This window comes from Homarus americanus, unplaced genomic scaffold, assembly GCF_018991925.1.
Source record: "Homarus americanus isolate GMGI-L3 unplaced genomic scaffold, GMGI_Hamer_2.0 scaffold25483, whole genome shotgun sequence".
Lineage (NCBI taxonomy): Eukaryota > Metazoa > Arthropoda > Malacostraca > Decapoda > Nephropidae > Homarus > Homarus americanus.
Window position 1 is genome coordinate 8,208,841 of NW_024726235.1, and position 22,163 is coordinate 8,231,003.

Consider the following 22,163-nt stretch of genomic DNA (forward strand, 5'->3'; position numbering starts at 1 on the left):
CTGCCATCATTCATTTTGGCGTATTGTCGGAAATTTGAAGTGCGGTACAGGTACTTCTATCAGTAACGCAATTCATAAATCTTTTTCTACATCCATACTACCCTTCCCCACTATACTCTCTTTATTGCTGCAATTCTTTCCATAATAACTTTACTATATGTTTGTTCAGGTACTATCAAATTCATGCCTCCATAATTCTCATTTTCTTTCATATCACCTTCATAGTAAGCAATTATACACGCTCTCTTCCATCACAAATAGCAGTCATTAGTCTCTACATTTAGCAGTCATTCAAAAGATACTCGTCTCGCTTATTTAATACTTATGTTTTTGCTTTCTTGTTAAATATCTATATATCTGTTCTGACAGTTTCATGAATGTTTTTAACTACCCCAAGGTGTATTCCCCCTACAGATAATTCCATCTTATTGTGAACGAAAGTCGTTAGGACTCTTGAGTGTCATTCCTAGAAAACGTAGATGTATGAGAGGTTCTTTCATCATAAAATCACTAACTCATTGGACGAAGGAACTACTGTATAATGCATTACAGTCACCTCAAAAAGTACTTAATTTTCCATCGCTACAATTTGAAATGATCCAAGTGCATCATCATACTCAAGTTGGTACACCTGCTCACCATATCAGCAACAGCTTTGATTATGTTAGGGAAATTACAACCCTGCCTAACCAGCCAAGAATATGCTTGGAATTTCTACATGTGTTCAGCGGTGGGAATTACAAATTTGAGTACACCATTCCTTATTGTGGATAGGAAATTTTTATTTAAATCACTGGAAATTAAAACACTAATAAAAAATGATATTTATTTTCATTAGATGTGAAGCCAGTTGTTCTTTTTAATGCCAATAGTCGAGAATTCCTAAAATAAAAAAAAATAAAAAAAAATTGTCATGGTACTTTACAAAATAAGGTAATGTACAAAACATTTGTACTGGTTTTCATACCACAATTTCATTATCAACTGCTTTAGGTCACTACTTATAATTATCCTTTACCTTACGTGTCAATGATCATGAGATGAAGACCAAATCCCTTAATTAAACAATTACCATCCAGAGAATTGAATAACTATCATATTCAAATTTATCCGTCTGCAAGGACCTGACCATTGAGTGGAACTATAAATAACTTAACTTACTGTACGTACATAACATAACCTGTTCAAGCCTGTAAGTACCAAGTTATGCTTGTGTGCACTACTTGAAAATCTGTTCAACCTACTCGGACTATGTTCTCTTCATCATGTGGCACCACTGAAGCCACCAGATATTCCAACTAAAACTTAAAGTTGTGGACATCTATACATTATACAATTTGACAAAACCATGATGTTCCTGAGCAACTGCCCAAGTAGGCCACAGTCCAATTTAATCCACATGACTGGAAACCAGTCCTCAAAGACAGCAATTTTAATGGCAAATATTAATTAGGCTGGGGTCTACCGAGTTGTTAAATTTGACCTGCAATGAGTTTCCTGTGGTATACTTTGAGGAATTATAGAAAACACCTACACAGAACATCTCTACGTAAACAGCAAATGCACAAGCAAAATACAGACAAAATAGCCTTAAATATGTAATGGCAATTTCTAATGCTGTACTTAATGTAGAATGATTATAGTGTCTTGTTACATTCATCTGGTTCATCCCTACCACGTCACACTATTTAGATCTGGTACAACAAATTCTTTAGTTAATTTGAAATAAAATCATTTAATTACATAACACAAATTATATATTTATGTAGAACATTACAGTATATGAAATATTCAATCAGTCACGAGGTAATGAATATAATAAACTCAAACCTGTCTGATAACCTTTCCTGGCATCAGTGTGTGTGTGTGTGCGCAGAGGACAAGTGTTTATTGTATACCTATTTAATTAGGGGTTTCAAGTTCAATGTTAGGCTACCTTATAATTTTAAGTCCATCCAAATGGACACTCAAGTCTAGTACATAAAAATTTGATCAATACCTTCGTGCTGTTAAGTAATGATCATTAGAAGCTCATGTTGTCAAACATCATAAAATTACTTAGTCTAGTGTCTACACTTCTCATTATTTCTCTATATTTAGTCATTTAATCACTATTACTGCTTTAACTTCTCCATAAAATACTCAATATTTTCCATCATTTACACACTCGCCTGTTTCTCGATTTCTATTACGTTTATTTATTTTCAGTATGTGCATTAAGAGGGGAGAGTAACCCCTTTTGCCCTGGGCTCTCACACAAGCTGCCCAGCAATGTACCAGCTACTCATACGAGTGCTGGCATTAAACAGCCAGTATGCACAATACTCAGGACACTATTTATGGCAACTAATATGTTGTTCTTGCTTGTTTATAACATTCTCATTAAGTTGTCAACAGGATGCTAAGGTGGTGATTTGTATTAACTTAACATTTAACTTTTTAAGAAGAATACAAAAAACACATTTGCATGGATTTAAATATATTGTACAGTACATTAAAACCTCTAAAGACAGCAAATTTTTTGGGTCTGGATCTTATGGGTTCAATGTTATACTTATGTAGTATGTTTTAACATCATTATTTATTAAGAATAACCTTAAGCTCAACCTAGTTAGTATGCTAACCTAGTACAAAATAGCAAAAATATGGTACTGTGTGTTATTGTACAAATTTCTTATGAATTGTGTAAGTTTCTCACCCCTGGGTTAAAAAAAAACTTCAGTTCTCTCTGGTTGATAGGGTTAAACAAAGGCTACAGTGGTAGTAACCGCTTACATGGGATATACTGTATGTGTTGTCAACAGCACAAACCTGTTAATAGTCGACACCAATTGTGTAGCTCAACAGCTTGAATATACTGTACATCAACTCAATACCGCCCACGTTTCATATCACCAGCATCTCCACCAGCTGTGGCCTCTCTCTTTGACCCCTGTGGGTATTGCTGTTGTTGCTGCTGCTGCTGTGGAGGAGGTTGTTGTGGATGCTGTTGGTTTTGTTGCTGCTGTTGTGGCTGTTGGTTCGGTTGCTGCTGCTGCTGTTGTGGCGTTTGCTGCGGCTGGTCATTTGAACCACCACTACCACCTTGATAACCACTACCGCGCATAGCCTGGTACCGCTCCTCCTGCAAGGCCTGCTGATACCGCTCTTCCTGCATTCTCTGATAACGTTCCTCCTGCAGAGCTGCTTGGTATCGCTCCTCCCTCATTGACTCATAACGATCACCATAGCGGTCATCTTGTGAGCTCTGGTAGCGATCCTAAAAGGACAGGGGAAAACAATGGCTTAGGCTTCACACACACACACACATATATATAACTTCAGCAATGGACTTGTTACGTGGAAAGCGTAGTTTTATAATGAAGAGGAGAACCAGGGTAAACACAAACATCTTGAAGTAGGGCTTCGTTTAATTGCTAACGTTTCGGAAATAATCCTTTTCCATCATCAGAGCCTAAAAAGTTTTGAAAAAGTTTAAAAATACAGGTGATATACAATAAAAACATAATATTATACGAAAATTTACCTATGATAAACTTAAAAATTTAAAAAGAGACCAATCCACTTCAAAACCGACAAAAATGACGAGAGACCTACATACAAAGCTAAAGTCAGGAAATAAAAAGTATGAAATAAAATGTACAGAGGGGGGGGGGTATTACCTTGATTCAGACGAGCCTTAATGTGAAAAACATAATTCACTAGAGGCCATATCACAAAGCGATGGCTTTTCTTTGTACTGGTGTAATGCTTAACGACCGAACTAAATTTGCCCCCATTCTAGACGATTTATTCAGGGTAATTCTTAAGTATGAGGACAAGATTAACAGATTTCTTCGTAAACTTAGATCTAAACCAGGTATCCTGTACGGTCTACCAAAGGTACACAAGGATGAGTGTCCCTTACGCCCTATATTGTCTGCCCTTGGCACCTTCAACTATAATCTGTCTAAATTCCTCGTTCCCATACTGTCACCAATCACCATTAATCAATACTCTGTTAAGGAGCTAACTAGCATCTCATTCAACAACTGTGTTATGGCTAGCTTTGATATACAGTCTCTATTTACCAACATCCCTCTTGCCGAAACTATTGACATATGTACAGATGAACTGTTCTCAAATACTGACATAATTGATGGATTCAATGAACCACAATTTAAAGAATTTTTAAAACTGGCTGTAAATGATTGTTTGTTTTTATTTAATAACAAAGCTTATTAACAATGTGATGGTGTTGCTATGGGTTCACCTTTAGGTCCCACGTTGGCCAACGCTTTCCTGTCACCACGAGAAGCTTTGGCTTACCAAATGTCCCCCCCAATTTAAGCCTTTGTTCTATCGTCGGTATGTTGATGACACTTTTAATTTTCAGATCACTTGATCACGTCCCTATGTTCCTAAATTATTTAAATTCGAAACATGGCAACATCAAATTTACTTGTGAATTGGAAAAGGAAAATATTCTTCCATTTCTTGATGTTAATACCCACTGTCTTCATAAGTTTCGAGACAGCCTTATACAGAAAACCAACTTTCACTGGTTTGAGTTCAAAATTTTCATCTTTTATTCCTCTTAATTACAAACGTAATCTAGTACGTACTCTCTTACCAACAGAGCCTTCAATATATGTTCTAGCTATTTCCACTTGGATATTGAACTAAAATACATAAAGGAACTACTCTTTAACAATGGTTTCCTTAAGAGATTTACAGACACTTATATTGGCAAAACGCTTAATAGGTTTTTTAGTCCCACACAGACTCAAACCCACACTGTCCCTAAATATTCTATCTATTTCACCATCCCATACACAGGCCCACTCAGTTTCACCCTTAGAAATAAACTTAAGAATCTTTTCGATGAATTCTATCCACAAATTTCTCTTAGACTAATCTTTAAAATTAAAGACACCATACCCACACACCTGCAATCCTCAGTTGTTTATCAATTTACGTGTGCTAGCTGTAGGGCAGCATATATAGGTAAAATTAATAGATATTTGATAACTCGCATCCATGAACACTTGGGCCATTCCATTCGAACAGGCCATTTAATAACACAACCACCACATTCAGCTATTCGTAACCACGCCCACCAGCATGACCACCCGTTTTCGCCATCTGACTTCTCAGTTCTTGGCAAGAGCGACTGTGATACAGACCTCCTCATTATGGAAGCATTACACCAGTACAAAGAAAACCCATCGCTTTGTGATAGGGCCTCTAGTGAATTGTAATGTTTTTCACATTAAGGCTCGTCTGAATCAAGGTAATACCCCTCTGTACATTTTATTTCATACTTTTTATTTCCTGACTTTAGCTTTGTGTGTAGGTCTCTCGTCATTTTTGTCGGTTTTGAAGTGGATTGCTCTTTTTTAAAATTTTTAAGTTTATCACAGGAAATTTTTCGTATAATATTATGTTTTTATTGTATATCACCTGTATTTTTAAACTTTTTCAAAACTTTTTAGGCTCTGATGATGGAAAAGGATTATTTCCGAAACGTTAGCAATTAAACGAAGCCCTTTCTTCAAGATGTTTGTGTTTACCCTGGTTCTCCTCTTCATTATATATATATATATATATATATATATATATATATATATATATATATATATATATATATATATATATATATATATATATATATATATATATATATATATATATATATATATATATATTCAAATAAAGGGCAAACATTAATGATGTGGTCATATGAAACTAAAAAGTACTATACCATTCCATAACTGCCCTGGCGACCATATGAGGATCTTCCCATCTGCATTGCTTCCTGTTCACGGGCCATCAGCTCTGTAAACAAATGTCAAGAAAAATTTAGTCTAATCTATATAGTTTGTTTTTCCCTACTGAACCATTTTTTTGCTATAAGGCTGCATGGTTGCAATCAAGAATAAACAAGTCTCCATTTAATCTCTTAAATGCAGTATCAGATAATCCTTTTCCACAACATAATCCTTAGAGCTATCTGGTTAATCTCCATTGCTTCATACAACCTAGCAAACACATTCATTCCAATAATCCACTTGGACACAATGCCTTCTGGTTATTCATACATACTGCTTCCAGTAACTTAATGAATCTTTCTTTCTATTCATATTTCTGTTCCTTTACAGCATAGAACACTGTTTCCAATAGTCCAGGGCACTTAGTAGCCTTGTGGCTAGCTCAATGTACATCACAGTAAAACAAATGACCAACGGTGAAGCCAAATCTCATGAGTATGAAATCCCATGTGCTACAAAGTGAGCAATCATCTTCCACTCAAACATAAGTTAAATGGACATGGAGGCAGGTTACATACTTGGGGCTTGGTAAGAATGAATAAATGTTGTCCTGGTTTTGTGAAAAAACAAAGCAGAAGGGCAGAGAAAAGGTTAACAGACTTGTGGGGAGTAAAGTCAAGTATGATCTGAAAGGGTAAGAGGAAAATGGTTGTGGCTGAGTTGTTGAGTGATAAAATATAAGATATTATGAATTTAATCTAAAGATTTCAAGAGAAAGGTGGGACATGGCAAGTACATAAGCACCCAAGAAATAAAAGAAACAGCAAAACACAGTTTCTAGAAAGACCTGAAAAGTTGCAGCATGTGACAACATATGGAAGCTTTTATGCAGGATATGGCAATGAGGAAGTTTTAAGAGTTGAGGGGGAATATGAAGGACCAGGAATGATTGAATGGACAATGAATATGTGCAATCTGTATTTGCTCGCGAGTCTGGCCATCTTGCATTGACAGGTAGACACCAATAGCTGCAAGAGCAAAAACTGAAAAACCTTTGGACAAAACACAATTCTTTTCTGAAGTCACATGCATGTTTATTTACCTCGCCTCAAAGAAATTATGAAGTACCCAATATCAATTGATACATGTATACAGTAAAATATGTTAAGTTCGGGACCAAAAGACTTCTGCGAAATGGTATATTACGAAGAGTGGATACTAACACACAAGTGTGTCAGAGGAGAGGACGTAGTAACCTGTAATACTTATGCCAGTTTAGTTATCATTAATTGTTTCTGCAAATATCTGTACACTAACTAACTTTATTATTCTCCAACACTCCCAATGCTATTATATCTACAAATAAACTTTCAATTTGTTAATCATGTCATCATATAGTCACTGAGACAGATGCCTAATTTTCCAATTTCTCACATATTTTCATGTAATACTCTGTGAAAAATAAAATAAATCTATATTCTCAAATCTCATAAATATGATGACCAAATCTGCCTAAAATAGTTTTTGTGTAATGCATGTTTTCAGTTGACCTATTTGAGTGTGTATTTATGTGCACCAAGTATACATACCCCGCCTCAGCTTTTCCGTTTCGTGTTCATGGCGGACAATAGCCAACCTTCTCTCTAGCTGTTCCATCTCTGCTTGTAGGTCTGACTCCAGCAACAATTTCTTCTCTTTATACATTTCATAAAGACGTTTCCAGCGGATCCCATATTCATACTCAAATGAGTTTCTGTCAGCGAACCTGTAATAATCTTTCAATGTAAAATCAACAATATTCAGTGTGTGTGTGTGTGTTTTTAGAAGATAAAAAACTTCCATAAATAATTAAAACAATCATAAAATGGAGGGATGTCAAACCATAATGGTTTTCAATGAACACATCTCTAATAAATCAGCACAAAATACAATGAAGACAGGTGGTGCCTAGAGATGGGCTAGGGTGGAAGGGAAGTTTTTATAAGTTAGTTTGACTTTCTTTAATGCCTTTTCTCCCCAAGAACTGCATTAGTAATCACCCAAAAACTAAACATTCTATAAAGGCAACATTGATATGCTCTTCACAATCTCAACCAGGTACAGTATTGTCAACGGTAGTTCACTGAGCTACAATCAGAAACTGTATATGAATTACTTAGAATCATTGAACCATCAGTAACTTTTCAAACAGAAAAACACCCAAAAAATTTTAATTTACAAACCCACAATTTTACAAACTCCCAGCACAATAGAGCAAATGTTATGCATGTACTGTGCAGGAGTTAAAATTTAAAGGTGTTTTTTTTTGCATACATCTTACAGCGAATCTACGTAACTACTGCAACCATCAACTAAAACCTTAATGATGTTCTTTGATAATGTTCGTTACATTTCCTAACATTACATACAGTCGGCCCTTAACATACGCGGGTTTATAATACACGGATTGCCCCGCCGGAGGAATATTCTGTACATTGAAGTAATTGAAGTGCATTCAAATCGCGCGCGGCACCGAACACGGGACACCGCCCGCTCCCGCAACCTCACACACATAGCTCTCCATCACTCAGTCAGTCTCGCTGTAACCATGCTTGTGTTGACATCAGCATTGAAGTTGCAAAAATATTACATTGCCGTGAATGCATTATATCAAGCACAGTATGAATAGAATATCACTAATATAAGAGTATTTTAACCGAAAACTACTCAAAAAACGAGTAACATCTCTTGAACATTGAAAGGTTAGGTAAAGTCTTTTGTTTTCGTCATGTATTTTATCCTATTTTACATTGAAATACATCACGTTTCAGCAAAACTACTATTTATTTCTGAGAATATATTCATTCAGGCACAGTTTAGGTAAAATATACATGTGCTGTAACATTTTTTTAATTGAAAACGATTCGAAAAACACGTACCCTCTAGCCCTGTTCAAGGAGAAGACTGGGAGGAGCTGTTTGGTGCTTAAGACGATGACAAGGAAAATGATTTTGATGGATTTTAATGAAAATATTCAGAAAGACCCTGGCACTGTCAAGGAAAGTGGCTGCTGAAGGCTTCCAGGACATGGCAGAGGACGAGATTAGGGAGCTAATTGAAGAGCACGACACTGAACTGACCGAGGAGGATCTACAGGAGTTAGTAGACTCAGGCGAGGAAGAGGAAGCGAAAGGGAAAGAGGATGAGGAAGAGCACCAAGAAATAATGGAGAAGTTGGGGGAGATGACCAGGAATACTGAGGCACTGAAAAACCTGGCCTATAGTATGGACCCCTCCATGGTGCGTGCCCTGAAATTCATGAGAGGGATGGATGACGTTTTCGCTCCATACAAAAACATCATGGAAGAAATGAAAGAAAGAGACGACAACTCCCCATCACCATGTTCTTTGATCACCGAAGGAGAGATTTAACACCATCAATCACTGGCGGCAGTGAGGAAGCAGCTGAATCCACCGTCGCCCCCACTTCACTTCACCAACCGTTATGGAAGTGAGTGACGATGTGCCCGATGACATCCGTCCTGTCGCCGAGGATAGGTACTGTACAGTAAAGTGAAATTTTTATCTCTTTTTTTTTAATAGCTTTTCTTGCCATGTTTATTGTTTGTAAAAATGCACAGCACAGTACTGTTCAGTACTGTACATAGGAAGTGGGGGTGCAGTTATTCACAAAACATGTGTGTTTGTTGTCGGCAGTAGTGAAGGTGAGGAGGGAGCGAGTTGGGAGGAGTGGTGACCTTGGACGCGGGAGCAGGGACGAGTGGAGATGCCAGCCAGTACATTACAGGTGTATTAATTGTTTTTATAGCTATTTTTGCATTTTAATATTAAATATTGTACATTACGCTTCAACAAAACTACCATTTGTTTCTGAGAACATGGAAATGTACTATTTTTGCTGAAATGATGTACGTATTACAGAGGAAAGTGGGATAAAATTGTGACGAAAGCAATGACTTTCTCTTTCTTTCGTTCAAAAGATGTTACCGTAATCGCTTTTCGAATGGTTTTCAGTTGTGGGATTATAAGGCTAATGATAGGATAGAATATTATTGTAATACAGTACGAGTACAACAGTTTTTTAACAACCATTCGAAAAGCGATTACGGTAAAATCTTTTGAATAACGAAAGAAAGCGAAAGTCATTGTTTTCGTCTTTCCACTGTAATATGTACGTCATTCCAGCAAAAATATTATATTTCCATATTTATTTCTGAGAATACTTATATTCATTCAGTCACAGTTAAGGTAAAATATACTTGTGATGTAATATTTTAATGAAAATACGGTATCATAGTTTTCTTTTGTTTCAAATTTAATTAACAAAGATTGATGTTTCAAATGTAATGAACAAAAATTTATGTACAGTATCTATAAATAAACTTTAATAAATGAATACTTTGTTTTACATCGTCCTGTGCTACCATACCATGGATTTGGCTACTTTGGGCTTGCTATGATGACTCAAGAGATCTGCCCTGGCAACTGTACCGACACTCACAGCTGGTGGTGCGTCGTTTCCATTGTTTACTGGTAGTTTCTGGTAAATATTTTTCAACCTAACGAAACTATTACCCATTTAGAGGTCGACCCCCAATTTTTTGCCAAATAATTTGGTCTTAAAAACTTGAACTACACACAGGTATATACGGTAAATAAGGACATGGGGGGGGGGGGCACATATACGCGGATTTTTAACATCCACGGGTATCTCTGTTACGTAACCCCCGCGTATGTTAAGGGCCGACTGTATAGTATACAGTATATTCACTGATATGAAGCCTAGGGAATTTGTTTTACAGAATACCCTAAAAATCTAGGACTTCATTAATAGCTGGCTGTTACAGTGATTACATGATACCTCCAACACATTTGGGGAGTGCTGTATATAAAACCCTAGTTACATAAATTCTCTTTAATACACACACCTACATCTACAGTATATAATCCATTTTTTTCTTTTATTTAAAATTTACAAATATGCATACATAAATATTATATACCATTTATATATTTTTCCGTTAAATATTTGGACGACTTTTCTTTGAAAATATACTTGATCATCCAGTTATTACAATATATCCTGCTTTTAATAAAGACTATAGTCTCCTTAACCCGTTCACCGCGTTTCACGCACTTGCCATTTTATTCTGGCTACTGCCAGACAATTTTATCCAGCTTAGGGTAACCTCCCGCTGCAAAAGGGTTAAGGGTAAAAAGAATGGACACTTTCAGCAGACATCAGAGAGAGGTTGGAGGCCACTGAAATGTGGCATTATAGGTGAATGCTAAGAATAAGCTCCACAGACAGGAAAACAAATGTATAAGTGCTATAATCAGACAAACTTCAAGAGAAATTCTCGAAGTTTATAGAAAAAGAAAAATGTGATACTTTCGTCATATAGGTAGGGATAAGGGAATAACAGAAATATTAATGAGAAAAGTTGGGGGTAGGAGGGCCAGGTGAAGGTAGAGACTAGGATGGATGAATGAAATTCAAAACTGAGAATCACACCAAATAAAGCTGGCCAAAGCCAATTCACACATCTTTCCCTCAATTTTTAGCCATGGACTTTCAATACTTTCAGCAAAATTGTTTGATTTTATCAAGCAGGTTATGAGGAAAGGACCTGTCTCCCTCAAAAAGCTAAATCAAGTTACAAAATTGCTATTAGGAATAATCAATGGAGGGTTCCAACTAATCTTGAAATTAGATCAGAAACAAAGAATATTCTAATGTATGAGATGTTCCTACTTGTCATTTCACCCCTTTCCTGTGGCTTTCTTCACTATTCTTGAACTTCTTTCCAGATGATTCCCCCCTCGTTGTTTGTTTCCTTTTATCCACCCCATGCAAGAAGTGTAGAAAAAGTAACAAATAAATACATTATGCACATGAACAACAACTAACAGAACATTGTACAGGAAATAAATACAACTGGGATTTCATAAGACTGATTATGCTATGTACAGCACAAGCGGATAATATGTACTAACATTAGAGGTTTACAAATTATAAAATAAAATTTTATAACTGAAAAATATAGTTGAGGACATGAACGTGTAATTTTCATTTGTCGTTTCAACCACCACCTGCGACTTCAACACACTCCTTGTACTTCTCCCCAATATTTTCCCTCTCCATTAAGTTTTCTGTATATGAATGATAGAAGTTGATCCGTGATCCGTCACTTTTTGTAATACAGTATTTCTTTTCAATCTTAAGTCTTTGACTTGTAGTGTTTTGAGCACTATCCGTGACATACCCCCACAAACTAGTGGGAAAGGAGAAAAAATATTATAAAGTGAACTTACTCTACCGGTATTCTTCTGGATATTTGTTACTTTCATTCCAATAAGACAAACAACAGAGACACTCACCTAGGCCCTTCCTTGCGCTCCTGCTTGTACTGTTCATTCTTATGCATGGAACTTTCAGGTTGACCTTCTTCCTCATCCCGAGCTTCAAGGGGTTCGACAATTACTGGACGAAGACCACTGAAAAGGAAAGTAACAATAACATAACCAACTTCCCACACCCCTCAACTTTGTGTGGCAGACTCCCAAGTCATATGGGTTAGCTGACTCAGCCTTTGGATGACTGACAAACCGAAAAAGCCTCACAACAAGCCTCCATCAACCCAGATCGGCACCAAGGACCAAACCAACAATTTCAAGTACTGTATGCAACAGAAAACCTTACCATTTACAACCAGTTTCCAGTGAAATCATCCTGGCAATCACTATCAAACGTATTGTCAATATAGATTAAAATTTCTTCCATTGTCAGCGGTACGTTATACTTTATAAACGACCCCCAACTTGAAGCCAAACGCAACAAAATTATTTTTACGACAATTCCTCTAACAGTTTATTTTTATTCATAAAAACTAGAACTTCGACGTTCTAAACAGTTTAAATCCAACAACAATCCTATACTTCACACCCCCACCCACAACAGTATATTACATAATTAAGTTTTGCAGCATTTACCGGTACATCAAAGTGGAATTTTATCAGAAAGTGAAACTATAATTCTAAACATTTTACGATAAAACTAACAAAATAAATATATCTTGTAGCACAACAAAGTCGAAAGTACTTCTCCATTCAACGAAAGGTCCATGGTTCGAATCTCGGGTGAGAGACTTCAAGAAGGTTCAGGATACCATCTTCTTTTTATCCAGAGCAACAACCAACTACTGTCATGTCAAATTAGTACCGCAGAACAAATAACCAAAAATACTGAAGAGCAGGTTCAGCAAGCTTTGCAAATATTACTGCAAAAACAAATCGCCCCAATATAACTTAAATTACCCATCACGAAAACTGTATATTACCACGTCAATGCTGCGTTTTAAAAAGGCCTAACCAATAAATTTTGCTCAACTACACACCAAATACCATTACCCACACTGAAAACAAGGTGGCCGGTGCCAGTATCAGCACATCACAAAAAATAAACCCACATAATACACCATAGGACCTGTGAACTTAAAACTAAAATTAAGTGAGATAACCCAGTGGGGTCTAAAGATTACAATGTCATCTTTCCCCCACTAAATCCTTAACACCAAAGCCCACAATACTTACCCCACTGCCCTTACCATACACTGTACATATCCCACATCTCTCCCATACACTGTACATATCCCACATCTCCCCATACACTGGAAATGTACAGTCAGCCAAAGATGCACCGACCCCACCCTGGGTCTCGTGCTCGCAATTTTACCTGGAAATACTTGGTAAACGAAGGCTGTATGTAAAGGTGATTGGTGGATCTGTTTTTGGCTGTATCACTGTCAGGATAATTATTAAACAAACCAAAGTAACATTTTTATAATAATTTATTCATTGTTATTTAAGGTCATGCGAAGTTTCCAAATGTTTGTATATTTGTTTAAATAAACAAAATTTTATGTGAGAATCTTGTGGCAGCTATAATTATAGTTAGTTGCCACTTTGTTAATATAATTTTTCATTATTTAAGCAAATATAAATTTTTTTTAAACTTTTCATGACCTTAAATAACAATGAATAGTTTATTATTATAAATATTCTACCTTTGCTTTGCTTAATAATTACACTGGCAGTGATGGAGCCAAAAACAGATCCACCAATCACAATCACCTTTACCAAGTATTGCCAAGTAAAATTGTAAGCACGAGACCCAGGGTAGGGTTGGCGCATCTTTGGCTGACTGTACCTACTGCAGCAGTTTCATAACTAAAATATTACAGAACTTAAGTTGTCATGTCATCCACACATCCCTGTATCAGTAACAGTTTCTATCCGTACTCTTAAGATTGCACTCTCCCCCCAATACAGTTGAGTTCAAGTGTAAAAACTAAAAAATTAGAGCCATATTAAAATAAAAAAATACGGATATTTAATAACCCGAAGAATAACTTAATCTATCAGATTCTCCATATTACTGATAAAGTTACCACGTGTTAGTGTACTGTGCCTTTTAAAAATACTTCAAATAGACAAACATAATACTTAACCCATCCAACCCTTTAAAATAGTTCAACTTATAAAAAAAAATTCAAATAAACCGTAAAAATTTCAAAATGACTATACTGTACTGTATAATCTTTCACATCTTTATCACCATAAAATGTCAATGCTAATTCAAGAAACTTAATTTACAAAGAGGTATAAGCAACCATGGATGTGGATATTTTCCATTTCCTTGAGTTGGATAATTCATTATTAGTTTTGAAATCCAAAATGTTCTGTACAGTGGAAGGATTACCACCCACACACACCAAATATGTATCCAACCCAGGAAAAAGAGCAAAGAGCACTACACTAAATCAAGCCACAAAGGTATGATGGTTGATGGGGGTGTCTTGCATGTGTTGCTGGGGAGGGTGGATTTGCAAGTCACATGGGCCTGTGAGAACAAGTAGCATCTGGCTAAGTTTCCTCAAAGTTTTGGCTTATTTTCAACAATAATAATTTCAAAAGGTATGTGAAAACAATTATAATATTTCATTAATACAAATTAACCCTCTCGTACACGCATTAAGTTTCCATGACCACAACCTAAGTCATAAGGGACTGGCCACTCACGTGAGATCATTATTATACAGCCAATTCATACTACCGTACAATAATTTTTTTGCATGATTTATATATCACTGATTTTGTTATTGTTTTGGCATTAACTAACCAGAAAAAAATTTGAATAATACCATTTTCACTCCAAATAATAAAAATTATAAAAAATTATTTGTATTCCCAACATCATATCTCGGATATTTTCTCACATACCTATCAAGGTACAGTATTATTTAGTTATAAAAGCAGAATTTGATGAGCTTTCCAAAGGTGATTTTGGGATTTTGAAACGACTAATTGTGGGGAGGGCAGAAGAAAAAAATAAGAGACAAATTTGACCAACTAGCACAGCTGATGGGAGGATACCGACAAGACAGCGGAACTCCACCCACACTTCAGTACTTTCTGGAAGCTTCCCTTGCAAGATCATGGTCATCTATTACACAATTATCTTGAAAACTATTTTGGGGGACAGTTTTAAAAGTTTAACGATACAATTCGACACGATTTGCATCATGATGCACGAGAGGGTTAATATAAACAAAAGAAAATTGGGCTACTTGAACAGATATAATTATTTACGAACTATTTATCACAAATGTTGGAACTCGCTAGAATCAACTGAAATAAACAAACCTATTCAACTCGCTTTTAGGGAACTTTCAACCTCTAAATACACCTTTTTTTTATTTAAAGTATATACTGTATATGCAGCATTCATTTCTTAATTTTGTCATCAAAGAAGCAAAGCAATATGTAACAGATTTTGTGTGGAAGCAAAATTTTACAAAGAGAAGAAAACTCAACGTAACACAAAACAGAACGTCTTGTTTTTGTTTTTTCCAGTGTTAAGGTCTGTATCTGCATCACGTGTGTCTTTTAATGTGACGCCACCATACTTGATGCTCCAACTTGAGAAGACAGAGCATTACTGTACAGTTTTCTCAGTCAAATATACCTCCATGTAAATTAAAATAGTACAAAAGATTAAAAAAATTATTCCAATACTGTAATAGTGAATTTTTCCCCACACCACCACTTACATTACCTACTTTAACACAGCAACAATTACGATCACATACGGGGCTTTATCAGTAACAAATACTAAACGCGATATCCTTTAGTGTGACCCACAAATCCTCAGCCCTTATGTCAATATCCCCATCCCGCTTACACAGAAACCTCCCATGTACTGTTACCTGAACTCTTGTTATACCACCATTCTGTCACCGATAGGACAGTCTTACTTCCAGCATGCGTAGATATGCCCTGGGAAATACAGTAGAGATGACGGCACGAAGACAAACTATACCTGGTGAGGAAATAGCACTCCTCCTGACACTTCTTGATGGCAAGTGTGGCACCTTTCTTGTCAGCAAATATCACGATGCCATCACCTGTGGTTTTTCCCCGGTCGTCAACAATCACACGGCACGCCTCGATCTAAGAAAGAACAGCCCAAAACAATGAGTGTCTATTAACAACACTACGTCCCTGATTATTGGGTCCATGGTGAGAAAACAATCCAGGAGAATACTATACATTAACTCAATACTATTACCACTACTTTATTCATAATTATATATATATAAAAAAAAGCCAAATTGGCCCCAAAAAATCAGTTACAAAACAAAAACTTCTCAACACACCACGAACTGAAGAATAAATACACCTCTATTCTCTAGATGAGACAGCCAGGTGAAACAAGCCTGGCTATTTAGCTATTCACCACAGAATGAGATATCAAAACATTTCTATTCTCTAGACGAGAGAATTGTTTTGAAAACTCTATATAGACTGGTGAAACAGTCTGGCTAATGCTGAGATGTAAGGAAATCTACATATGAAAGGCCAACAAAGGGTTAACTTAGTAGAACTTGTAGAGCACACATGATAGTGAAGATGAGACAGGACAGTTTAAAAGTTAAGTGGGATGTGGAGGAATATTGCTGGAGGATATGCCCTAACCAAGGTCTTCAGAGGACCCCTGAGATGCATTAGACAAATGTATTTATAATCAAGATGAAACTATTATTTGGAAAATATTTGAGGTGGATACAATTAATAAGTTTTTTTTTAAACAAAACCCTAAATTTCATTTAATTCATTCCAGGTGTTTCCTGCTATGATGCAGGGTGGCGAGGCAGATGCTAATCTCCCAATTCCTAGCACCGTGCTATCATTGGGTTACACCAGCCCATTGGCAGGATATTCCACCATCAACAAGTGCACCCGAGTGTTTGTGGTGACCACACAAGAAGGAAACCTGATCCCCACTCTGCTTGGGAATCGAACCCAGGACCACTAACATGCGAGGTGAATGCTCTAACAACTGACTTACGGAGTCACTAAATTGTGATAATTAATATTATTGTCTTGCTCTCCTTCCCACTACCTCCATTTTGATGATCTAACTGTACTTCACCTTACTTTAATTCTGTTTTTAAGTTCCTGTACTCATGACATATCTAGGAAACAATTTTCTGTAAAAATCTTGGCACTCAATAATGACCGCAACATCTCATAAAAATAATACCCCAACAGAAAAACTGGAAACAATGGCTAGAAAATTATACATTTTGATGTGTTTGATGATCACAGGTACATAATTCTAGGGAATAAGACTGTAGCACTAGCACAATGCATGAAAAAATAAAATATAACAATGTTTGGAGATTTTTGTTTATTCAAGATAACCTGGACACAATTGTAGCCAAAAACAAAATGAATAAAAAATGTCCAACCATAAAATGCTTCCATGGTACAGGCCTACTGCCTAGCTTCTACTACCTTGATGCAATGTAGTGTCTTACATTAAAAGCAAGGCACTGCTTACACAGAAGTACAATGCACGAATAGTTGACATTAACACTTTGATCAACATTTAAGTTCAAACATTATGCCATTAAAACAAATCTTGAAATATATACAAATAACAGAAAAAACTCACTACAGTACATTATGAGACCATCTGCTGACTGCTGGTATTACAAGGCAGGAGCTATAAGATAGCTGTGTCAAAATGAACTGCCATGCCCACTTGTTATCAAAAAGGACGACACTTAAAATGTTTAGATACACTGTACTGTATATAACATTACTGTAGGCAATTAAGAAATTAAGAGGTGCAGTATATTGCCATTTGCCAGTTCTAGCATGGCCTAACAAAATTTTTTTAAGTAAATATTAAAGAAAGCAAGATCTATTACTGCAAGTATGTGCCGTTAGCTAAAATAACGTGCAGCAGTGTATGCTCTTAAAATTTTGTGAACTTGTATTAAATATCAAGCAAGCTTTCAGGACTAAGAAGTTTTAAGATATGTTAAACTACTCTACAATAATGACCATAAATTCCCACAAAACTTTCATGATTTAGTTGTATATACAGTATACCAAGAAGTGTTTACTTATTAAATATATTAGTGTATGCTTATCTCTGTAGGTCATGCTGGACAAAATTGCCAGGACTTGAGGTTTATGTACAGTATCTAGATCTTCAGAAATTTTGTAGACAGTAATAGGTACTAAATCTGGAGGGGCTACTATAGTCTGGTCATTTAGGATATGCGTACTACTGTACATACGTGAAGGCCAGCCACATCAAATTTGTTATTTGACATCACAAGTGTAATATCATAGCAAGTTATTTTGAAGTTACTAATGGATGAACTAAAGACAAAGAAAATAAAAAGAAAACTATTATATAAGGTACGTTAACCTTCTACAGTTAATGGCAATCCACGCCTTTTAGGGTGCCACCCTCAGATGTGGTATGCATGATAAAGAGCACTAACTTTTGCTTCCCCTAAAAACATATTCACTCGGTATTTATCATTCTTCTAAAACAGCAAATGACCTTGCCAGTATAGTGCAAGAAGGATAAACAAACAAGACTTAGGTGCAAACTGAAAACACCACATCTGGCATGCTCCCACTCCTAATAATTCTGGAGACCTGAGGCTGTATAGTATTTTGTTGAACAAGAAATACTGTATGTACTCCAGAATTCAATCTTCCAAGATAACCCTTTTCAAAAGGAGGAACATGAATATAGACAAATGAGTTTGAAATTATTCTCCACATTGAAAGCCAGTATGTAATAACTTCAAAACATTGGTCAAAAGTAACCTATTAAAGCATATCAAAGTGATATACCTAACAATGTAAAATGTTTTAATATTGGGAGAAAGATGGGCAGACTTGGTGAAGGAGTAACTGAGGGCTACAGTACTTCACAAGGTTGTGGGTAAATGATTGGGGGGTTGTGTTGCAAAAACATATCACTAGAGTAAGTGAAGATGCCAGTATTAAGTGAAGGCTTGTAAGTAAGCAATGCAAAAAGATGTGAAACTATCTCTTTGTTTTGGGTAAACCTTGTTAACATATAAATGAAGGTAAAGATGTACACCAATTTAACTTACTGTGAAGTTTTATGCAAATGCTTCAAAATGTCCATGGGGATAGTCGAAGCAAATTGATATGGTAGAAATTTTTAATGATAAAAACATTCCTAAATAACAATAAAATGACGAATAATACACAAACATACATAAGATAAAGAGGGAGTCTTACACCCTCAGTATCCTGAAGGGTAGTGCCCGTGGAGAATGGTATAGATGCAAAAATGCAGCCATGAATCATAACATACAGGTGCGCTGTCATCCAATTTAATTAAATAATTAAGAGTACCCAAACTACTCGAATATATATGGATTTTGAACATATGGATTAAGTTCCTGTCATGTATATCAACTGAAGACCACACAAGAACATTGACAGATGCCAGTCTACTGTCAGCATTCACATTTCATAGCTCCTGCTTGCCTTCATATTCCTCTACAGTACTGTATATACTTTCCTATGACATGTCACCTTGCATCAACTGTGACACTACTGTCTACATGCAATACATAAACAAGTGAAGAGAAATTATAAATTACTTCTTGAACATATTGCTTCATCATTTCTTATTCCTGGGGCAAGCTCCCCATTTTGTGCTTTATGAAGTATAACTGCTCATATTCAAAAATTTTTATTCCAGAACATTTGCACTATTGAATTTCCTACAAATTCTTTCACAAAAGTTTAAATTGGCAGAAATTCACATAACCAAACCCCTGCACATGATGTTTAGGGCAGCTGTTCACCATTTCTCCGTGTTATTTGATAATGGTTATGTGATGTCCAGAGCAAAGCTGTAAACAAATTTTGGAATTCACTGAAGAAAAAACAAAAACATTCAGGACAATCTTTTGGAAATATTTCATTAAGTGTGATATCGATTTCTGAACTCAGGAGTGGGAAGCCCTATTGCCATGCCATCATCACTAAATTTGACTCACTCCTCGAGTGATATTTTAAGCACGGATCAAATGGAGGTACAGTACACTATTTTTGCGGCACGAGGATTGAATAGAGTGGAGAGTGATAGCCGAGACAACACATATGGCTTCCAGTACAACACCAGCTGCTGGGTGACTGAGTATAGCTGTACTGAGTGCCAGCAACAAGCTGCTGAGAGCATATGAGAGACAGAGAAAATTAACCTTTCCTCACAGTTATTAAAACCCAAAGCAGATATATATATATATATATATATATATATATATATATATATATATATATATATATATATATATATATATATATATATATATATATATATATATATATATATATATATGAAGGATAAAAACCCTGAAGTTGTGTTAAGTCTAGGCTAAAAATTACTGTAGGTTCAGAGTTCTTAGGTAGCTTGATATGGAAATCTCCCATCCTATGACATTTTCCACCTTGCAATACTGTTTAGATAATAGTCTGTATTGTCTATAAAGTATTGCAAGTCTGTATTTCAGAACCCCCCCCCATTAGTCTGGATTAGAGGAAGTTTACTGTGCAGAACTTATATACAGTATATTTAAATATTTCTTATTTTAGAAAGTGTAATTTCATTACAGTATCTCTTAATCATGAAGATCATACACCTATACAGTGTATTAATATGCACCTATATTTTGTTAGCACTGAAAAAAGAAGTATTGTATCATGTAGTGAGACTGTCAGAAGTGGTCTCTCTTAACTGCCCAACATTTTCCAGACCAAGTCTAGTCTCTCTATCTACTGAGACTGCAGAAACTCAGAACTAGCTTACATATAAGCTATTCTTTAAATAAAATTGTAGTACAGGTATATATACAGTACTTCAGATTTCAAATGAACCACAGAATTTCTCTAATACAAAACAAGAATATAAAGAGTTGCACACAGCTCTGATTAGCACAGTTAGCAATCAAGGAAATAAAAGTACTTTACAATCCCCAAAATAGTGTCCACTATGAAACTGTCCCATCGCACACAAATGTGATTAATAAACATGCAAACTGCTGCCTTCACTACATGATAAAAAAGAATCATATGAGATGCATGAGAATACATACATCATGGATATCTTATAAACAAATGGAATTCTATGTAGCATAAGTAACACCGACAGCATATTGAGGGTTGCAAGTTCATTATCAAAGGCTTTGTAAAGCAGGGAAGAAAAACCTCATTAGATAAATAGTCTGCATCAAAATAAATAATGAACTTTATGCATAGCTTTCAAAACATTTTACTGTGGTAGGTGTTAGTTACAGAATTATTGGGGGTCTTAGGATTAAAATCTCTCATTTTAGCTGGTACCAGTGAAATTTTTTTGGTGGGTAGTAGCAAAGGGCACTTTTAGATTTTTGAAAACCCTGGAAATGCCACTTCCTACAGACTGGCCTAAATATTTGTTTTTTTTCCTGAAGCTGAGAATTGTATTGCATCACACACCCTTTAATACTCTCAACTGCCACTTATCCTGCTGGGTCTAAGTTCACTTAAGTATGCCTTGTTAATTTAAGTTATAAATTATTTCTCTTCCCCAACCACATTTTACCTTAATTCTGAATGCCACATTTTCAGGTATTTCCACTAGTCTACCTCTTTTCCAACAAATGAACTCATCTTTAAGACTTTAATCTTGAGGTTCATTTCCCTCGACACATTTTTTTTCATTGTGTATCTTTTTAATCTCCCCCCAAATCATTCATTTTCATTCACCCATGATATAAACAACTTTTGTACAATATTGCTGACCAAAACAACTGTTTTAAGATATGAATTAGGGTGCCCTCAACATGAACGGCTGTTGAACTACCTTGTGCTATGTGTCCAAGAAGGCCATGGACAATGCTGCTACTGTACTGTACTATTAATATAAATGAATTAATCCTGTGGTTCAGATGTAATATATATACTATATATATGACACACACACAGGAATAGAATTTGTAGCATTTGGGTTTTAACAAATCC

The 22,163-nt window shown here is 35.8% G+C and overlaps 1 protein-coding gene across 1 annotated transcript in view; it reads right to left on the reverse strand.

Moving 5' to 3' along the window:
- Positions 1-812: 812 nt before the first annotated feature.
- Positions 813-22,163, reverse strand: part of LOC121865508 (hrp65 protein-like) — a 34,720-nt gene continuing 13,369 nt past the window's right edge. Inside the window, exons 4-8 of the mRNA XM_042365022.1 lie at positions 16,132-16,262; positions 12,132-12,248; positions 7,340-7,515; positions 5,744-5,817; positions 813-3,259 (exon numbers count right to left, since the gene is read on the reverse strand). Coding sequence (XP_042220956.1) covers positions 2,870-3,259; positions 5,744-5,817; positions 7,340-7,515; positions 12,132-12,248; positions 16,132-16,262 — 888 coding nt within the window. The 3' untranslated portion in view covers positions 813-2,869. The remainder of the gene's footprint in view (positions 3,260-5,743; positions 5,818-7,339; positions 7,516-12,131; positions 12,249-16,131; positions 16,263-22,163) is intronic.